At 44.4% G+C, this 21,612-nt stretch overlaps 2 protein-coding genes across 3 annotated transcripts in view; both read left to right on the top strand.

Annotated features, from left to right (window-relative positions):
* LOC137291711 (replication termination factor 2-like) overlaps positions 1–21,612 on the top strand; it is a 559,227-nt gene that overhangs the window by 106,318 nt on the left and 431,297 nt on the right. The window lies entirely within an intron of this gene.
* The window catches only part of LOC137291707 (serine/threonine-protein kinase PLK1-like), a 49,170-nt gene that overhangs the window by 20,951 nt on the left and 6,607 nt on the right, over positions 1–21,612 (top strand). For both annotated transcript variants that reach the window (XM_067823159.1, XM_067823160.1), the window contains exons 4-8: positions 11,461–11,577; positions 17,720–17,937; positions 18,153–18,248; positions 18,599–18,874; positions 20,943–21,063. In XM_067823159.1, the coding sequence (XP_067679260.1) occupies positions 11,461–11,577; positions 17,720–17,937; positions 18,153–18,248; positions 18,599–18,874; positions 20,943–21,063 (828 nt within the window). The remainder of the gene's footprint in view (positions 1–11,460; positions 11,578–17,719; positions 17,938–18,152; positions 18,249–18,598; positions 18,875–20,942; positions 21,064–21,612) is intronic.

Below are 21,612 nucleotides of genomic sequence, written 5' to 3'. Positions count from 1 at the left end.
TGACCATCTCGTTACCGGAGTCTTAGCTGGATAAACACGAACAATACAGTGAGAAGTGCTGGCTGTATCCTGCCGTGTAACTGGCCAGCAAAGTGGCCCATTAGTATCAGGGGATCTTTGGTTATTGCTCGACATTACCAGTAAGATGGCTTCTGTCGCGCGGACGTTATACTTGGCATGCACAGATCGCTAGGCTTGCTCTGATCGAAGGAGATTTTGATGAGACGAAATTATTTCCTTGTTACAAATTGTTATTGCCTTCATATACACCCAGGGCATGAACTGTACGTTTTCACGACCCAGTCTGTATACGTTATTGTTGTTTATGACGGCCCAACTGCTCGGTGCCTAGACGCAAGAGAGTGTGGCTTAGTGGAAAGCGGGTCGTGTTGAATGTACTGTGTAGAAACAACATTAAAATTTGTCATTTAAATATTACAACCGAGTGATACGATATATTGATTCACACGTTTGCCGGATGGCGCCACCTACCGGGCCACCCTGTCAACCCTGTCTTCCTTCCTGTGAGTAGGCCTGATTTCATGGGGGAGCTGTTGGTCTTTTTGGAGTTATATACCCTGACCCCAGCCCAGTGATTTGGGTGGGGTAGGGGTCTTAGGAGGGCGATGACTCATTTCCGGACAAGCGTCACCCCGACCCACTTTTGAAGGTCAAAGGTGGGAGTTGTGCTGAAACCAAGGAACAACATTCGGAGTCACAAGCTTTGATATTATGTACACATGAAAGAAGTATATTCATGACCCCGTCTGTCTGTCTTCATAACTTCATCGCAACAGTAGAAATCTTACACAAAACAAAAATACATTCCATTGCAGAACAGAGACGCATTTCTTTCTCTTTAAATGGAGAGCTAATAGTGAATGTAATGGTTAGTGAACCTCTTGACCTAGAACTAATGCTAACAGCAAACTTATGAACTTCAAGACCCAATAAACATCAACTAAGCAGCGTGTCCATGTTTCCCTTTCAGCATAATATGTTTCCTGATATTTCTTGATTTTCCCAACAACAATTCATAAATGTACGTAGTAGTTATGCTCTAAGGGCAGAGGATTATCAACGTTCCCCCTGATAAGGCCATTCAGATTTCATGTGTGAAACTTGTCATGCAGCCCTGTATCTCGATGGTTGACCCTCCACCCCTTGTAAATCCGTACACCCAGGATGACCCAACACTGATATACCCCTGCTCAGGGTTTGTTGGCGTCCACCTGGGTCATGCCAACAGCAGCCATGCTTGAGAGGGGGTCTCTCACGGCGGGATCAGGTAGTATCTAGCTGGGTGAGTGCTGGTAAAGATCGATACTTGATAGAGAGTAAAGCTACCCCGTCGACATGACTGCACACACGTTGGGAAAGGAACGGCAGAAACCATTTCCCCCCATAGCCGATTTAACAGTTAAATATAGCAGACTGTATTCACGAGGTGCGTGGCCAACGGCATGTTCACTGATAAGAAGGTTGCATCTGGTTTGTCGCAAGAGCATGGATGATGGTGCAGTGGAATCATTGTACATTGCAGGCGAGATACGATGAACATATTGCTGTCTTCGTTTAGTCGCTGCCCCTAAAGTGTCTGGTCTACAATTGTATATTTTAAGAACGTCTTGATAAAGATGGCATATTACTGACTGTAATTCATTACTGCCACAATTACAATTACTTCTGAATTCACCATCATTTGGCACCAGTGCACTGCACTGAGCGAAACACAAATGTTTCTTGATCCTACGTACCATCACCTTCTTTGTACAACAGGCAGTATATCAGTTAATCTTACAACTAAAGGCTTTGATTTTTGTAAGTACACTACAAATACGTATCTTCCCCATGACTGAACTATGTTTTCAACTTGGTCGCCATGGAGGAGAGGAGAAGGGCAATTATACATGTCTTCCTCATGTTCAGTAAGTTTGCCAAGGGCCTCATTTCCTTCCATGCATAATGCCAATTGATATCATTCAACAGACACATTTTATAGATTTATTCATGGGATTTGTTTCATTCAGCGACAGGTTTTGTGTGAAACGGAAGCGAATACGCCCAGAGGAAGTATTGAGAGCGAAAGCAATAAACACTAGCCCCTGACTGGACAACTACAGCTTGTTGAGCGTTCATAGTCTTTTGTATGTCACCCTTGAGAGGGACGCTATATATCACCAGGTAGATTACCCGCCTCAGCGGCCAGCGTTATTTCACGTTAAGGGAGTGGGTGCTTCTTCCATTACCATGACCCATCTTGATTCCGAGTTATTCACTGGACAAAATGGCCACTGTTGTCGCCTGCATCTTGGGCTGGCCACTCCTTGCCCACGTTCTCAGGCCAAAAGTACAACAGTTACTTTGATAACCGAACCGTGACTGGTTTGTGAAGGTGGATGGATTAAGATGTATGCCTTGATGAGTTACTGGCATGTATCTGACGAAGTATATATGGAGGCTTCATGCTGATTGTATCGCCCACATAGATCAGGGCTATCTTCCAGCGGCTGTTTGCAGGTGGAGATAACCGAACAACTTTGGAACTGGGGCCCATCAGTCTTGAGGGCGGTGAAGCGATATCTGCACGCACGGGGAGATAACTCTGCTTTGTATGGGTGCGGTGGAATATTGCATTGGTTGTTGATCGGTTGCTTATTTTTTGTCAGTATTCCATATATGTCACGACGATGTGTCTAGAGGAACTCCATTGTTTACAAACGAATGATTGACATAGTGAGGACCGATATTTCAGTTTCCGAATGTATGATTTGACACCTGGTGTTGTGGTGTTGTGCAACTTGGCGGCTGTGACTCCAGGACGTGTCAGGCACATGATAGCACGGCAAATACAAGTTCTGTTTCCCCTTTAATTGGATTGTCCAATGGAATAATGACGATCAAATTGGACCTTTAGCTTTATCAAATGTTAGTTCAGTCCACCAACGTGGGACCTCCTTTACGTATGTGTGTTGAGGTTACATGGAGGACCAACTCATTGTCCAGCAGATCCGGATGTCCTGCCCCTCCAGTCCAGTAGCCTGTGATCGGGGCTACTTCGGTGGTCATCGGATCCTCGGCAAACTCCGGCTTATGACGAGCACAAACAGCTCGTGCCCGGGGGATGACCGCCCCACACATTTCGAGTAGACGATACGTGCCTCACGATACACCCAATGTATTTACTTCCAGTGAGAACAGATCGCCATTAAGCTGGACATGTGCTGTGTGTACCTGGACTGTATTTACATGTTCCATCCTTGGCTTGTGTGGGAAGAATACCTCCTCACTCCCACCCACCCCTATACAGTAACACAATATATCTTTATTGCGTTAATTTAGACCTCTCCAACTGAAGAGGTCTAAAGGGGAAGTAATCGTTTAGCACGGTGTTTGCTTTCGTTCCATGTCCACCGGTTAAGCGGTTTGTGTTGATATTTAACGGGATCGAGTGTTTGATGAAAGGCAGGTGTAATGTCATGTCGGGATAAAGGAACCGGAGTGTAAGTGGGAACATAATGTATGAGCGTTGTTCAGTCGGGACTTGGCTACATGTCGACCATTGATCAGTCGCCTCTCCTTCCCTGTCGGCACGAAGAATTAGTCGGTCAAGATTCACTGAACAGAAAAAAAAGAAACTTCTGATGCTGGTCAAGACACATTTTTGTCAAGTCCCCTTACAACGTGCCAGCATTCGATCTTTCATGAATTAGCTGAGCTCATTTGTGGTCGTGTCTCCCACTGTGACATTGCAAGGATATGGTATAAGCGGCGTAAAACCACACTCATTCTCTCATTTACCTGGACTACGTCCACAAATAGAAAGCATCTGATAAGGACCTTTTGAAGAAGGTTGTCATGATGTGAGATGTGCCGTTGACATGGACGTCACAGGAACGCGAGTTTCACACGACTTGACATAAACGTGTGACAGAGACAGAGATTGGGATGGAAAGCGTCATCCTCGATGTCCAGAAACATCTCCGAGGCTGACGTTGTCGTAATTCCACCAAATGTTCAATGTATTTCGGTGGGTTTGGGCAGACGACACTATCGATTGTGTCGAATGTTCCCGTTACGTATCTGCCTGTAATCCCGATGTCAACACAAAACATGACACACGTCGTAACCCGCCATATTGCTAATGATTACGTGGATACCCATAAAGCGGACACGAACAGCTAATCCGGAGGTTGCGCCGCCATGTTAGGATGAATGGCTGATGCTCCGAGTGAACCCAGTCGTGTCTAAGTCGGTCATTGATAGCCTTTGATGGACTAGCGACAGTTTCTAGGAGCGACTGCACCTTTCATAGAAAGTGGTTGTCATTGTGACAGCTCACTGAACGATGAGTCATTGTTTGGGACTTATACCGCTAGTGAATGAAGCAAATTAACGAGGTTTTCGGGTGCGGGTTGGTTGAACATCTGTGACTATACTCACGGACTTCACTGATAACCGGGGGTGGCAGAAGTAATCACCGGGTAGAAGGAACAGAGGTGGGGGTGGATCTGTATTTGTAAACTGTATTTATCTACATACTTGTTACAGTAACGCAGCAGTGCAAGTGGTTATATCTGTCAGTCCCATATGGGTGAAGAATGCCGTTTTCTGAAAAGGAAACAACATCAGTTCGTACACTGTTGTGCTCCTCCCACCTGAAGGCACATGTCATTGTCTCTATGTATAACCCGGGAGAGGACAGGAACCATACATTCAGAGGCCAGCGGATTAGTTAATCTATCTATAACAGTCTATATGAAATACTTCTGCTTGTATCTGTTCCAGGCGTCACTGTAGGCTGAATTATCTAGTCAGTTACGTTTGTAGTTTGTTATCAGAGACAGTCATTCCTGACATGTCTCCGAACAGGCGTTGAGAATGAGAAGAACTGTATGTTCACCTATTATAACTCTGTACCCCGAGTTGTGTCTGGCCGATCAAAATGTGTCTGGAAAGTATGTCCTATAGTCATCCCTTTGTGGTCTATTCCTTCACACCATCGCCAGTCCGCACGCTGCGTGATCAGGCCTAGTGGCCAGTCAGAACACTGGTCCGTCCGTACGTTAAGTGGTCAGTACGTCACTCTGTACGGTAGTGGGTAGTCAGTGCGTGCGTTCAGTGGTCAGGGCATACGTACAGTGGTCATTCCGTGCCCCCAGTGGTCAGCCAGTCCCATCTGGTGTCACGCCTGACCAGGCGAGGACTGGGACCCGGCTTCTCCGTATGTTGACGAGCTAATCACCTTGTCAACAATGTGGTAGCTATATTTACAGCTGATGAAACACACATTCACAACGCTCCGTGTTAAAATACACAACAATAGAAATTGTCCTCGTACCGGCGTTCGCCATGTTTGTACAAAGAGAACATATATTTAACAGAAGGAACGCTCGTCCATGCTACAATCTGACGCTTTCCAAAGCTAAAAGATGTCGCACCTAGAAAAAAGACCTGAGGTCAGGGAAAATGACCTAAACTACCGCTCTTAATTCACATGTCTAGTTTTGGTATTTTACCGACGTATTACTGAATTCGCTCAATAACATTATAACGGAAATCCATATAGACAGTACACGCAACTCTCCCATTTTTGTGTTAAATAAGGCCCCCCTTACAAGCGATGAATATGCAAGGTCTTGTACGCCAATATTTACTGTGTACATATGGAATATATACACATAGTGATAACTTGCGACAGTTCGGCGATATACCCAATATAACGGCACGTATATTTAGACTAGCTATTTCTGCTTTCACACATCTGTTGTAATCGCTGGGGAAAATATTCAAATTTAACTTTCTAGAGCAGCTTCTGTGCCTGGGATCGGTTCTCGCCTTATAGCGTCCATATGTTGCAATCAATCAGGTCGCCTTACCAATACTGCCGCACACTCTGCCATTCAAACAGCAGTGTGTATTCCGTGCGGAGATGAAATTTTCTGCTGAATATATTATGTAAAATTTATAACTTGACTAAAGAAATAAGAGGTTAGTGTGCACGACACGAGCGTTAGTATATCGCCCAGCGCTTGTGGAGAACCTTTCTACACACTGTTTGCGTTGTCAGTAGAACACGTCACTAAACCTCTCTTAATTCTAAGAGAAAATATGTTGTCATCAACGAACAACTACGAACACACCTAATATATTCACTTCCTTTATACACTCTGAAGGTTCAGATAATACTAAAAATTTCGAAGCGAAATGTGTACATGGTAAGTAATTAATCAAATCAGATTTGCACGCTTCATGTAAATACCTTCTATGATGTGTTCACCTCTCCACGGCACCCGTGAAGATCCGGGTTAGAACTGATTTTCTGTAACCCATGCTTGTCGTGAGAGGCGACTAAGGGGATCGATTGGTCAGGCTCACTGTTATCCTATCCCGAAACATCGATACTTATGCTATGTTAATCACTGGATTTTCTGGTCCAGACTCGGATTAATTACAGACCGTCACTATACAACTGGAATATGGCTGAGTGTGGCGTAAAACTAAACTCACTCACTCACCCCCGACATAGCTGTCCATGCACATGGATTCCGTGGTCCTTGACATGTTGTTACTTAAAGGCAATCACACGGGATGGTATTGACTTTACTTGTAACATGTGTCTCCCCAGCACGTGGCCTCAGTGTATTGTAGTGCTACCCGGCCAAGGTCATACATCTGCACACTCCGTATCGTTCCTAAAAGAGAACATTTAGAGCCTTCTGAATATATTTTGAAGAATTGACAGTAATGTATTCTATTTTAGAGTTGACATTTGGCTCTGGATAGACCACGTCCAATCTACGTGACTCAAGAAGGTTGCATATTTGGAATATCCTGCTCAAATCGTGATAGCTATTTTTTATCTTGAACAGTGTGTGTCAAAATACATGTCGAGTGTGTATTTTCCACATCTCTGACACATTCAAGTATCCCCAGTGAGGAGTACATCATGACCTGCACATCGTGTTCTGGCCACGTACGTCGCCGAGTTTCATCTAGCGTTCTGCGCAGGCTATCACAGACGCTAACCAGCTTTGAAAAGGTCAAGCGTAACAATGGTTCTGGTCATAGTAACGACAAAAAGAGTGTAGTGTTGGCGGTACATAAATGACTGCATCGCGTAAATGTCACTACCACAAAGAACGGCGTTATAGAATGTTAACTGTGATACCACTCGGCCACACCAACAACACGGCCGATTTAGCACACCACAGAGACGTGTTGCTACACATAAAACATGTTTTTTATCAGTATCACTAAAATCACATCTCATACGCATTTTGTCACGACCCCATATGTTTCTGTAGTCAGACGTTTGGTACTCATGCCCTCACAGTAAATATTAGGTGAACGCGATCCGATCAGCGATTGGATGTAATATTTTACGGAAAAAAATGGAGGCTCCCAATTTCCATGGTGCCTGTTGTTAGGGACGTTTTAACACGTCTTTACACGTCTACTTCTCACGCTTTTCTCATGCCCGCGTCTGACCACGGTCTTTCAATATCTCATCAAGTAGTGTGTAACATGCAAAGACACCCTTGTTAAAGTACATCCGTGTCACGTGGGTCTCATCTTGTACCCAGTGTCATGGGAGAACACCATGTCGACAGCCACGAGTGTCACAGGTCCGACGTTTGTGTCAACAGGGAACGTCATTGTATCCCATTATCGTCACATATATCCACAAAAACCTACCAGTCCTTATTCAGACGCCATTTAGGAACTTGGCTTCAGTCAACAGTAGCAGGAGCACTGTGACATTCAGCTGGGCTATACATCGGGTACAACCCTTACAGCGCCGACACGCATACTGTTTTAAAAAGACAATGTGAATGAATTATCAGTTAGGAGCAGTTGGAGTTTTTAAGGAGGCACGAGACGCACGCTGCCCTGGGCGAGTTACTTGATGGACATTATATCAAACCTATATGACATACGTGCGAAAACAACAATTGCAGAAATACATTTTTGTAGTTTTTTTCCCTGGTAGTATGACAGTTGAAGCATTTCACAAATGGAGGAATTTGCTGCGTAAACGTGTCAATCTGAAAACACAGCTTCCACTTCTCATGAAACAACGTTTAACTTGTTTTGTTGTAAAGGAAAGGCCAGTGAGGAAAATTTCTTGATTGTGCAAGTTTTAGCCACGTTTGTGTATCCTTAAAGAAAACACATACGAAGCCAAACGAAGACATGTCACATCTCCCTGAACAAACTTGTCATGCGCAGAAATATCCCATCCGTCGTGAAGGCCGCCATGTGTTTTCCCATAATTCCCGAACCAGCTGTGATCCTCAGTATCAAGCTACTTTCCACTTATGCTAAAAGCATTCCGTGTTTTCATATTTACTGCTTTGTTTTGTATTTTAACACCTTACAGCATTAAACGTATTCGTATGTTCCCACTGAAAGGCCTGTATTATACGACAGTAGGTTCGGATTAAGCATGGGAGACGTAGTATACTGCATATACATGTATAAACCAATTGGAGGGACTATGACGATGGTGCTGTCCACGCCACTGGCATCCAGCACTACGCACCTGTTCCTAGCGGCACATTCCTCCCAGTTTAAAGTGGGAAACGAAGCTCACGTACACTACTTTACAGCTATCGTGGCCATCTGCACCGGGGAGTAGCAGACTGATAGCTTTATCAATGTAACCTCATTTTGGGGAAATACTCTTAACTTTGAACACGATAGCGGAAGTCAAACGGTGCGCTTTAAACCGTGTGTAGTAAGCCAGGGAGATATGCGACTCATGTTTCCCGTTGTCTCAGTAGAATATACGTTTTAATGACCTACAAACATCAGCAGTTTCCCATCTGGGCAATGTATGGATCGGTGTTACTAGGGTAATGTTTCTTTTTTCCGCGTGAACTGTGAAATATTTAAATGAACAATGTGTGATTCATCGACACTGGGCTGGTGTCAGATGGTTGTCGGGCCATGGTGGTCAGAAGGTGTCTATATACGTAGAGAGGTCGGAAATCTTTTGAGACAGATTTACCTTAACGCTTCAGGTGTGAATGTCCCCTATTAACGATTTGACCTTGGTGGTCCGAAGGGGTTACCTGATCTGACCTCTAGCCAACACGCCCTTGTTTCCCGGGTTGATATACCAGCAGACTGAAGTATGCTCACAAATCTCTCTACAGCGACAGGCTAGGGCTATATGGCAGGATAATCCCTTAAAGATACATGATTTGCCCCTGGTTCCGATATGTGGACATGTTAATGGTATCTGGTAACGGGGCAGTTTGTGCTGATTCAGCGGAATGTTGGTTAGGATCCACTATGCTCGTGACGATACACATTTCATCGCCAAACCTCTCCTGCGATTCCGCGAGGAGTCATGGCTAGTCACGTATCATATCAGTACAAAATATCAGTCACATATCAGTAGAAAATACAATGATCTTCAGGTGCTTACTGACGTGTGCACCACGTGTTGTACATTTACTCTTCATATACTTCACTTGCTGACTATTTCAACAAGTACTGTTTTGTGACCATGTCAAAAGATGCTATTGTGACGGCATCATCTGTAACGTGAACACTGCTTTAAGTAGTCGTCTTCTTCAATGTTGCAAGTGACGTGTGACCTCACTAATGGAGGCCATTAATGCATTCACTTGGAGTTAAAAGTCCTACGATTTGGAGTGAATGCACGTTATATACTGGGGGCATTGTGTGATACAGCATGGGCTATCTCGCTGCTACACCAACCAAAAAGTTCACCATGTTGTGTGTGAAAAGATAGCATATTTGTTAAATTTGTCATAAATCTGACAAAGGAATTATCTGTAGTCACTTAGGCGATATATTCAGTGTTTTGTGTCTACTCACGGGAATAATGACTTTACGGCGGCCAAGGCCAGTCTCATACCTATGGGGATTTTCGATACATACTTGGCAAGTTTACGACCATGTTTTCCACCCAGTAAACATTCGTTTGTCGGCTGCCTTTGACCATCAATGCAGACAAGTAATAACAATAAACAATCGTCTCGAGAACATTGACTGGATTACAGTCGCGAACAAGTCTCCGAGTTGTCTTTGTCTCACCTCTTCGTGAACGCCAGATCGATCGTTAAGTCAACCAACAGTTTGATACTATGTTGAAATGCCAGTTTTATCCCCACAAGCCTCCGTTGGCGGTATGGGGTAGTATTTAATGTCTTCATTTCGTTGTTTGTTTGGCGACCAAGATCACCCCCTGTTGAGCCGTCATATTGCGTCGACAAACACCGTGAATCTGATACAAGACTGTGAGACCTTGTCCCAACACCAGCAATTCGTGTATTTGTTCAAGCTGCGCTAGTGTTTGGTGGGTTTGCTCCAGGTATCTGCCCTTGGTTGTGTGGAAGTGTTACATGCATGTTAGGGCTGATGAAACCAACTGCACATTGGTGCCTGGTAGCCTTGGTTCCACCAAGGTCAAGGCTGTCCACAGTCACAGATTATTGTGTGAGATATTGGGGCGACACGTGCATGTGAAGACTGAAGGTCACATTGAAACTTGGGATTAGCGTAGGGACATTCGCCGACATTCGACCCTGCAGGGAACAGGTATATGATTTAGTTATTGATCAGACAATAAGTGTGTCAACAAAGACATTTAAGAGATTCCTAGTTGTATCAAAATAGGAGTAGTTTACTTGTGATGTCAGATATTGGAAGTGGCCCCCTGCAAATACACACGCTGAATGGTTTTGTTTAGTGTTATTGTGTTTCTGTCTGTTCTTGTGATAGAACTGATAAATATATAATGTCAACGACATTGGGCTTAGTAATCATCTCAGGGTTATTCCGGGAACAATGTCTAATTAATAGCCCTCTTGTAAAATGGAAGTAATTACGATCTTTTATCAACAATGTTTCGTGAATGTCGAATAAATGTTTAATTACTTTGGCATCGTTAGAATGAGGAATGTCATTATATATTCGGTCGTTCCGTAAGCGTATACTCGGATAGTCATTTTATTAGAGTCTTGCCATGGAATATTTAATCGTTGATGACATTAACTAGATGTTCCAGATTTATCGTAGAAGACCGAGTTACAGAATGGGAAAGTGATACTGCCATGAACACATTAGTTATTCCATGTCGACGTCCCATCCTGTTCCTCAGCAACAAATCATTTGCAACATGTCATATTTGGGATTTCACTTTCTTAGTAAAGTACAAATTCTAGTACTTTTTTGGTTGAGTCCCATCCGGGATTCGAACCCGCACCCTCAGAATCAGTCACCTGATCGCCAGCCCTGACGCCACAAGACTTCACAAACACACCTGGCATATCATTGCAGTTTTCTGGTTCCAGTCTCCCAGCTACAGTGGTAACAATGTTTTATCGCGTAGGAACGTAATGTATATGTTGATATTTCCGTATGGTATAGTGGTGTGTTATGGTCTTGCGTGAGCACCGTGTTACTGTCTGTATATGTTTTCAGATCGTCCGCGAGGTGGAGCTCCAGAAGGACCTGAAGCACAAACATGTGGTGGAGTTCCACAGCTACTTCGAGGATAACGAGAACGTGTACATCATTTTGGAGAACTGCAGTAGGAAGGTGAGACTCTCCATGAACAGGTAACATCAACAGTTTCAATATACACTAGACATCCCGACATCTCTCCGGCCCCTGTCATTTGGTTTAGTGTTACAGCCCCCTGAACGGCGATTCAATTGTGTTGATCCTGAGATCTGTCCACCACCTCCCCTTGGGAAATAAAAACCGATAAGCCCCAACGTACCCGATTATCGATCTGATCGCATTTATCCCTAAATCCGTCGACATACGTGCAAAGCAGGACGTTACAAATAACTCCTTGCCACCGATGGCGACGGCGGTAAGTTGTACGTTTCTCAGACGTGCTTCCCTCACGTGTCTTGGGCAGCCTGAAGGTCATGTCACCCACAGGTGGATTAGCGGCACGACAATACTCATGTGTTGGAGAATCTGGAGGTTCTGTGGGAGAGTTATCACACGAAGTTCTCGGACGGTGGTATAACCCTGATTCTACAACATCTTGTTCCATGGTACCGTACCCCTTGAATCCAGACACACGCTTCCATCACTTAGCTAAAGCTCTTGGTGTTTATGTGGATAACTCCGACAATTGTCAGTACGTACTGGCACTTCCACGTCGGATGTGTGAGAACTCATGACACTGGTTCAAAGAAAAGTCTCGCGTGGATTCTCAGATATCGTTACGTCAGCAGCATGAGCGTTTGTCGCGTGACCTGGCGAGCGATTGATCAGGGATCGGACATCCATAAGCTCCGCTCTGTAGGACTTGGCGTGGTTGATATTGGTTTGATTTGAAGGGGGAAATCTTCGTGTATTGTTTAAGGAAACAGGTATCTGAGATTTCCTTACGTAATGGCCGCTGCATCCGTCTGAGTGTTTGCGTCGTGCCGCCCTGCCCCGGTTTAGCAAACACATAGGAGGTGTAATGTTTCGGGCAAGCAACACGCGGGATCACATGGTTTGCTCAGCTGCAAACAGCACGAGTTTTGTGCACGGGGTAGGGAGATGCTTCTAAGCCATCAGGACACAACTTCCAGCGCTGTAATGACTGTGCTCCCGCGGTGGCTTTTAAACTGGCTTTATCCGACCCTTGTCTACCTGCATTTGCGTCATCAGCAATTTTTACCTGACGAAGTGTCAACATTGCATGATGGCGTTTAAATACGGCACGTGTTGGGAGCAGACGACAAATTTTCAGATGGAAATAGTAAACAAGCTTGCAAATGTCGATCACTGCTCTATCGATAATACAATACACACGTTTATTCGACAGCCAATGTACTTTCTTCAGCTAATCGCGGCTCCAGTCTCCAGACGTTCGGGTCACGTTATTTGTACCAGTCGATGCAAACGACCTGACTGGAAACATGCTTGAAGTCTAGAACCTCAACGCCAATATAATTAATAGTGACACATGTGTCAGGGTGTAATTTACTTCCAATACAATACCCAACTGAGAATGACCGCTGTGGTTTGTATCGGTTACTACCGCTATCTGCATGTGGCAACAGTCGTGCAGTGACCTTGGGAACTACATGCCCTTGGCGATCTAGTGTCCGCTTCTCTCTCTACCCATCTCCCACCCATACACACCCCACCTCCACCTCTCTCTCCACCCCTTCCCCACCCCTTCCCCACCCATACACACCCAACTTCACCATGTAGTGTACAAATCTCACACACTATACCACAACCCCTGCCTGATTCAGTTAACAGATGTCACACACCAAATCTCAACAACGCCCTCTCTGTTGCTTAACAAGCCCCGACAATCCATTGCATGGGAAGTTAACTTTTCCCAGCAACCCAGGTGAAAATTTGCTACATCCACTTTTGTTGTTTAATTTTTCACCAATTGAGAGGTTTATCTTGCGCATTCGGGCAGTTACAAGTACGACTTTGTGTATTATGCCCCACATTCCAGCATTTAGGGAATATAAAGGATGTATGAGGTACCCGCTCAACTCGCCGAGCTCGACATGCCTCGGTACCCCCAGGGCTGTTATCAACTGACTGCCCCCCTGGCCCCCCTAACCCCACTCAGGCCCAATCAGAGGATGCGGCGCAGCTTTGTCTGCAACATCGGTGACTTGTGCGCTCACCCGTGCCTCTAAGTTCCCAGTCTCGGTCGGGTCTTCTCGTGACTGGCACCACCCAGGGTAGCACATTAGCGTCAGTTGCAAATCTGTCCTACATTCAGGGTAGGCGACAGTGTTTAGGTGTATTTCCTGGATTGTTGTTGGTGTTGTTCACAACAATATCACAACACTGTAAGCCCAACAGTCTCTCTCGTGCATGTACCTGGGCTCGGAAAGCACCGGGGTAACGTGAAAACCCACCCGATATAGGACACATTTTAATGACATAACGGTTCATGTGGTTAGAGGAAAGTTAGTTTGTTACCACCAAGTACTCTCTTGTGTCTTGTTTACAACAAAATCATCCATCTTCCGATGTCACTCCGATGTTGCTGAGACGACACGTGTAGCTGTAGTGGTCTTGAATGCGGCATTTAACACTATTTTACCTGACTTGTTCCAATAATATTTTGAAGTGAAGTCGTCTTATGTAAACATGTGTATCTACCTTTTTAAATGGTGAAGTCCAATAGCTCAAGTATAAATATGTCTATCGGAATATCTCGACACGACCAGGCCCGTGAAGGTCCCAGGTTAGAATGGGCCTTCAGCAACCCATGCTTGCCATAAAAGGCGACTATGCTTGTCGTAAGAGGCGACTAACGGAATCGGGTTCCCAATTTCGCAGATCGATGCTCATGTTGATCACTGGATTGTCTGGTCCAGACTCGATTATTTACAGACCGCCGCCATACAGCTGTAATGTTGCTGAGTGCGGCGTAAAACGAAACTCACTCACTCGAGACGACCATATCGTATGACGTCCATACCTTTCAACAATGTCGTCATTCCTGGATAGAATAGCCACCCCGCATTCTATGCTGTCATATATATGGCCACCTCACGGCTCGGGTGACCATGCTCGGTGGCTGGGCGTCATCATCCTATCACTGCGCCATGGATCGGTGTTCACCGTATCAATCACTGGATTTACTCCACCCACACACATAATATTTTGCCCAGCATCCCCCAATTGAACAGCTAACACTCCTCAAGAAAGTTCGTATTCTGCTGAACATATAAGATGGGAGAAGTCCTTCAAGGACATTCATTGCTGAAAGATTTTTAGGAACACCCGATACATTGATATGACATTGACAGACAACCATGAGATTAATCATAGTCATGTAGAAATTGGGATTTTCTTTAACTTTGCCTTAACACTGACTGTTACACTGAATACTGATGAGAAGGCTCGTGGCAGGAGAAACGTGTCAGTTTTTTACCTCGCAAGTCTATTGTCAATGGTCCTTACACGATATGCAGTTACTGCATAAGCCGGTACATACAAACCGATCATATTAATAATTGCTTTATTAGTACCTAACTGTTGAGATTGTCCTTGGTACAGAAGTCCCACGCTACCTGCTGAATACCGTGTACCATTCGTTATGTACAGGCCAGGTCAGGTGGCATGTGTTTTCGGGAGCGGTGACGATTAACCAGTAATGTATATAAGTACCATAGGATATAGCCTGAGGTGGCCACATGTAGCCTCTATACATTTAAAGGAACCTCGGGTGAATTAAAACAACACACTGTGAATGTTTGGAATGCAATCAATGACAGTTTCCTTCACGATGGGAATTTGTCCCCAGTGGGTTAGTTTCTGGGTCACGTGACCGGAGACAAAGCCGAGGCGCTGAATGAAAGCCGTTGCATTGAATAATGCCTATATTTAGACAAAGCTGTACTGTTTTGTATAGCGTGACGGAATTTTCTACAATTTTGTGAGATATTATCTGCCAGCAAATATGTGTATGATAGGTTTTATCACCTCTTTTACGGGCGTGTGGGTAATGACGTCATGACTCATCAAAAAGGTATTATTTTGCACCGTGCTCGTCTGTCGGGGTGGTGGGGAGGTGTGCGAGCGCCGCGTCTATTGGCAGATACAATTATACTCTGCGGGAAAGTGACTGGGTTTATTAAGGGTAGATATACGGAAATTCTCACGGGTGTGACTCATTACGTTTCAATACTAGTATTGTAATCCCGGGAATTCACTTACACAAAAACACTTGTATATGTATTGTTACATCGTTTAGTAAGCCACACATGTGGCCCAATCCTAGTGTGTTTAGCGACCCGAACATTTTCGTTTAAACAAGTATATAATAAAGTTTACTGATTAACGTAGTCTTTGAAGTCTTTTATTATATCATTATACAAACCATTTTGGAGCGGTGAGATATCCTAGTGGGTAAAGCAGGTCACACTGAAGGCCCGGGTTCGAATCTCCACATGGGTACAATGTTTGTAGAACGTTATGGTGTCTCCCTTCATATTGCTGGAGTATTACTAAAAGCGGCATAAAACCATACTCACGAAAACATATTTTTTTTGTGCTGTTTAATAGATCTGGTTTCATAGGATATATTCCGTATACAGTGTGCTGTATGTGGCGGGCTACACAGTATCGCCCAGTTCGGAGACGGGGCTGATGCAAGTTTGTGCCACCTGCCCGCAGAGACCATCTGTTGTAGACAAAAGGCCCAACTAATTCGAACATAATCCTTCTTCTGTAACTCAAGTTTGTGTTTTGAGCAAAACTATTTAAGCCAGAGGGACTCCTCCCCCTCTAACCTTGAGGTGTCCATCTATAGCCCCTTCTTCACTCGTGGTCAAAGTCGTAAGGTCAGATTGTCTCCGGCGAAGGAATTCCAGGAATCAGTGAGCAAACTTGCTGTTTCTGCCGGAACAAAGCCCATCTTGTCTTCTTCCGCAAACATGAGCAAATAGTTCCTCTTGATCGTGCCACAAACTCCGCTCCGAGCTGACAGCAAGACGCTGCTAAAGGCGTCATTGGAACAGTTGTTGTTTGCTCGCTCTTCGTTTTGTTTTTTGCTCCATCTTTATCTGTTTGAGTTCAGATCTTTTAGAGAAATGGGGATTGAAATTTTGGATAAAATATTTTCGAAGCACAGATGCATAGAGAGTGAGATGTCCACGCGTATCCCACTGTGAGTTAGTGAAGGGATAGACCTACAAACACCACAACTTGTACAGCCCTTCTCAACAAAGATCAAACGAACATGATGAAAAAGTCGTTTCTCGTTTGTTTCTGAGAAATAGATACGAAGTAAAACATTGGCTACGATCATGTTTTTAATCTGGAGATGTTCTCCGGTCTATATCTTCCGTTGTGTGGATGACAGAAGACTGGTTGAGTATTCCCTCTGCCTGATGTGCTGGTTGAGCTGACATGAAAACACCCAGCAATAACACAGGCACAACCTTTACCAACGTTAAGGCAGGGGTCGCGCTTCGTAACATTGCACAGAGGGTGGGGTTCCTGGGTCACTGAGAGGTGAAACGAGCACCTGCACCGAATGTGACCTTTACGTATGACCTATGACATAGCAGGCAATATCTACATCAGAGACCTGTGTTCTGGTCCCGTCAAAACCTAACATTTCCCACCAGCCTATTCATGTCTTCAAAGTTAACCGTGATCGCGCCAGTTGCCCTTGACACCAGACTGTCTGGTTAAGGTAGAGGCAAGGTGGTCCGCTCGTGTGCTTGTCACGACGAAGGTCGGGGTCTCACTCTCCAGTTGTGTATAATGTTTGAAGTCAGTGATTTTCACGTACGCACGCGCATAAACACACAAACACACCCTCCATGTAGTGTAAAACCATAAGTAAATTAATTGTTTGACTAAACACAATGCTTAGTTATAACGTATTTCAAAACAAGGCATGGTTATAACTTGTTTCAAAACAAGCAGCTTACTACTTTGGCCTGCCGAAACAGGATAGTTATTACTTGTGGTGTTACCGTCGCCATGTGACCTACCCGCACCGCCCCTCATTGGTGGATACCCGATAGTCGGAGAGTTGTTAACGTGACGGTTAGTGCCCGGTCTTACAGGCAGTTTGGATTGTATATCCACAAAGGATCGTGAGAGCAGTATACATATTGATTCTTTTATGATCTGGTAATAGCTCGAGCACACACCAGCATGGAGTATTAGTGTTCTGCATAAATGCATTATTATTTGTTCTGTGTATTTATGGTGTATCTGTATTTATGTTCCTTAGTCGCTGGTGCACGTGCTCAAACACAGGAAGACACTGACCGAACCGGAAGTGCGATATTACTTGAAGCACATCGTCGAGGGTGCCACGTACATCCATGACAAGAATATAATCCACCGTGATCTGAAGCTGGGCAATATGCTACTTAACGAGAGCATGGAACTGAAGATAGCCGACTTTGGCCTGGCCACAAGGATCGACTTTGCCGGGGAAAAGAAAATGTACGTACCAAATGAATCAGAACGTCACTTCCTGTCCCTCATTCTAAAACCCAGGACAAGTGTCAGCTGGGACAACTGTATTGAATTTATACTTTTCGTTTTCGTACTTCATAACATGTGTAACATGTTATTTTTTGTTTTACATTCTTCTTAAAGTGCCAATTCAGGTACTTCAGTATTTTGCCATGTTCATGTTGATGTTTCTTCGTGTGCAGGACGGTGTGCGGCACGCCTAACTACATTGCTCCCGAGGTGCTCCAGAAGAAGGGCCACAGCTTTGAAGCCGATATATGGGCAGTTGGATGTATAATGTATGCATACCACTTACTTATTCATACTCTAGGCCATACTATGCATTAAATATGCAGATATTGGATATTTTACATTTGATAATTTGTGTTAATGGCATCCCATTAGTGTAAGGAATAGCTGATAATATGTTCATTTAAGGAATTCCAAGATATGTTATGGTTAATATGAAGGGGATATCGTACATGATATGCTGATTTTATAAGTCTACATTTTGTCCAGTATAGGTGTTGGTTAATATAATGGGGATATAGTACGTGATTTGCTGTTGTATGAGCCTATGTTTAGCTGCCTATGAAGCAGGTTTGTCTGGCAATATGTTCTGCTTTAACGTCTGTTGTCTATGACGCAGGTATGCTTTGCTTGTGGGGAGACCTCCGTTTGAGACATCCACGTTGAAGGAGACGTACCTGAGGATCACAGAGAATTCGTACACACTACCCAGCAGTCTTTCCAACTCAGCCAAAAACCTTATCCGCAAGTGTCTGTCGCCCGACCCTGCCAAGCGCCCCACGCTGGACGACCTGTTGGCGGATGAATACTTCACCTGTGGCTACATGCCGCGTACCCTTTCGCCATCCGCCTGCTCAACTGTGCCAAAGTTCCCAGTCTACACGAAATTCAACAGGTGGGGATTTACCCTAACATGGGTACCGTACCTTGGGATCTTGCATTTTATTTTGACATAAAAGAACTTCTACTTGGGTATTTACAAAGTTCAAACGTCAGCTCCAGTTATAGCGAAGTCAGATGTGTACGGTCGAAATGGCTTAGTGCTAAACATGTAAGGGAGGTATTAAATATTATATCGGAAGTGTTAAAACGGAAACCGAGTACAAGCGATTTCTAGCGTTCGCTATGACTAGAAGACAATGGGTACTTTCTTACTTAGACTTCACAGAAATGAGTGATCAGTTCTACACCGCTTTTAGCAACATTTGAGCAATATCACTGCGGGGGACACCAGAGAGAGGCTTCATGCATTGTACCCTTGTGGTTAATCGAACCCGGTCTTCAGCTTCAGCTACACTTTAACCACAAGGCTACCCCAACGCCCCTTCACAGAAATGATATTGTTATATTTTGGTAGAATTTGCTGAATTTCAGTGAATATAGGTAATGGAGGAGGAAGTGATACACACCATCGTGGATCACTATTAAATATTGACAGCAGTGAGCAGTGTTTGTTAGGGAGAACTCGGAACAATTCTGTAGAGGCGCGACTGTGGTGTGTCAGGTTTAATGAATGCATTGATTTACAATGCTGTCATATCACTTCATGATCAGATTTACCCACTGCTCTGTCTAAGCCGGACGTGTCTGAGGACGTAGTTAATTAGTACACACTGACCTTAATGCAGTGCACGAGTGCCCTGAGAAAACATTACCTGGTCATGCGGTGTTGGCACGTGGGCGTCCAGCACGTGAGTTTCCACACCCAGACAGGGACGTAGGACATACAAGTTCATAATAACAAATTAACATCAGTTATAGAACCCATCTGTCAAAGCGGCATGTGCGCGTGTTTATAGTTGTGTGTTAGATGTAGTTAGTATTTGAGTCATTTAGAAATTGTATGGATGACAGTCGCTGTCGCTGAATAAGTTGTCATGCATAATATTTGCCTTTTAGTTGTTGGTACTTGTTTAAGGGCCTGATTCTGAAATATTATATAATATCTATTAATATTTTTGTAATTAAATATTTAAGCCGAAATGACACGGTTGACCCTCTCCCATATCATTAACTTCTGCTGAGGTCTTAAGATCCAACAGTCAGGACAGTCTTTGAGGTTATAAATGTCACGTCATTTAGCGACACTTTCTTGCCGCAAACCATTTCATCAAAATGTGCGCAGTGATAAGTGTGGAGAACACAAAGCCTGGATTTAGCCAGGGGAAAGGTTTCCAATAGAACAAATCTTCAGCTACATTTTCCCATGATAAATTAGGAGGACAGGCGTGACATGGGACAAGAGTGCAGGACATGACCTATGCATACACGGATAAGAGGGATAAGGTTCACTGCGTCCCAACAGGGACAGCCTGCCCCATTAGGGTCCCCTATTGTGCCTACAATATCGGGGCTGTGTGGCTATTGTGCAGTCTGCCAGAATCCGTTGTGCATATTTCTTTGCATTAAGATCTGTGGGAAAGTGGAATCCCATCTGACCCCAGACTGTCAGTAGTGGAATATGTGCTTCACATCTGTCAGGGTGCCCGGTATTCTCTGTTTGTTAGGTGTGTGATGAATATTACTGTTTAACTATTATATAAACCGTTGACTTATGACCAGTGAAATGATTGCATGTGTCAGTACTGGTTTCCATTTGTTTCCAACACACTGTACATTGAATATATATCTACAGATGTGCACGTTGATTCTTAGTGACAATGTGCGACCCCAGGGTTCCGATCAACACACCATTCGTAACGTTGCGATCTGTCGTAACTTATCGCTGGCCTACAGATGTAGCACTACGAACGTTTCGTGGATCAGGGTCCAGTAATAAAGTCATTATGCAAGATGGCTTGATTAATGGTGGCAAGTCTAATCTCTCAACAATTGGCTGTTGGGAGACCTGGACCGTTTGTAAATAACCGATAGATATATGAAGGTGAAGTTGCTGTTTCCATGGTATCGCCCTTGACCTGGTGTAATCTGTTTGTTTCTGACCAGACGTAATGTGTTTTCAGACCCCTGTCCTATGCCGTTCCTGATACCAAGAACGATGCCATGGGTAAACTTGGCAATGCCTTAAGTCAGATCCAACTGAAGGGAACGTCAGAAACAATCATCTCCGATAAGGAAGGCGAGGCAAGTATCTGGGATAAGTCAGCGGCGTTATCAACATGTAAATACAGATGCCCCAAGTTTGATGTCTTGCTGCAACATTCCTCATGACATAATGTCTCTTTGAGCTTATTTAGATCAATGGGTCTGACCTGCTCTTGGCATGTTTATAGTGCATGTGCAAAGGTTAGGATAAATAGATAGGGGCAGAGTAGAGCTTCTTGTCGCCCCTATGCTTCATTGTGAGCAGGCCCCTACTCAATTCCCTACCTGTGAGGACTGGACAAAACACTGTATGTCGCACCAAGCGTTTGTCCCTGGCTGTGCCGACTGCAAAGAAGGGGTCCATATCTCCAGTACTCGGCTATCTGTGTAGCTCCAGTCCCAAACAAACCTTCAACACTCTCACGTAGCAGTCTATTTGTACAATTAGCGCATTTTCTAAATCGTCGGGCAAATAACTGGCGTGTATGTGTTCTGTGTAAATATCATTGTTTGGCATTTCATGATGCAGGGCCCCTCGTCTCATGGACCGGTCAGAAATTTAAGAAAGGTTAAAAAAACAAAGTGAAC

Source organism: Haliotis asinina, chromosome 7 (genome assembly GCF_037392515.1).
Source record: "Haliotis asinina isolate JCU_RB_2024 chromosome 7, JCU_Hal_asi_v2, whole genome shotgun sequence".
Lineage (NCBI taxonomy): Eukaryota > Metazoa > Mollusca > Gastropoda > Lepetellida > Haliotidae > Haliotis > Haliotis asinina.
Note: the sequence above shows the minus strand (reverse complement) of the source record. Positions and strands in the feature narration are given on the sequence as shown.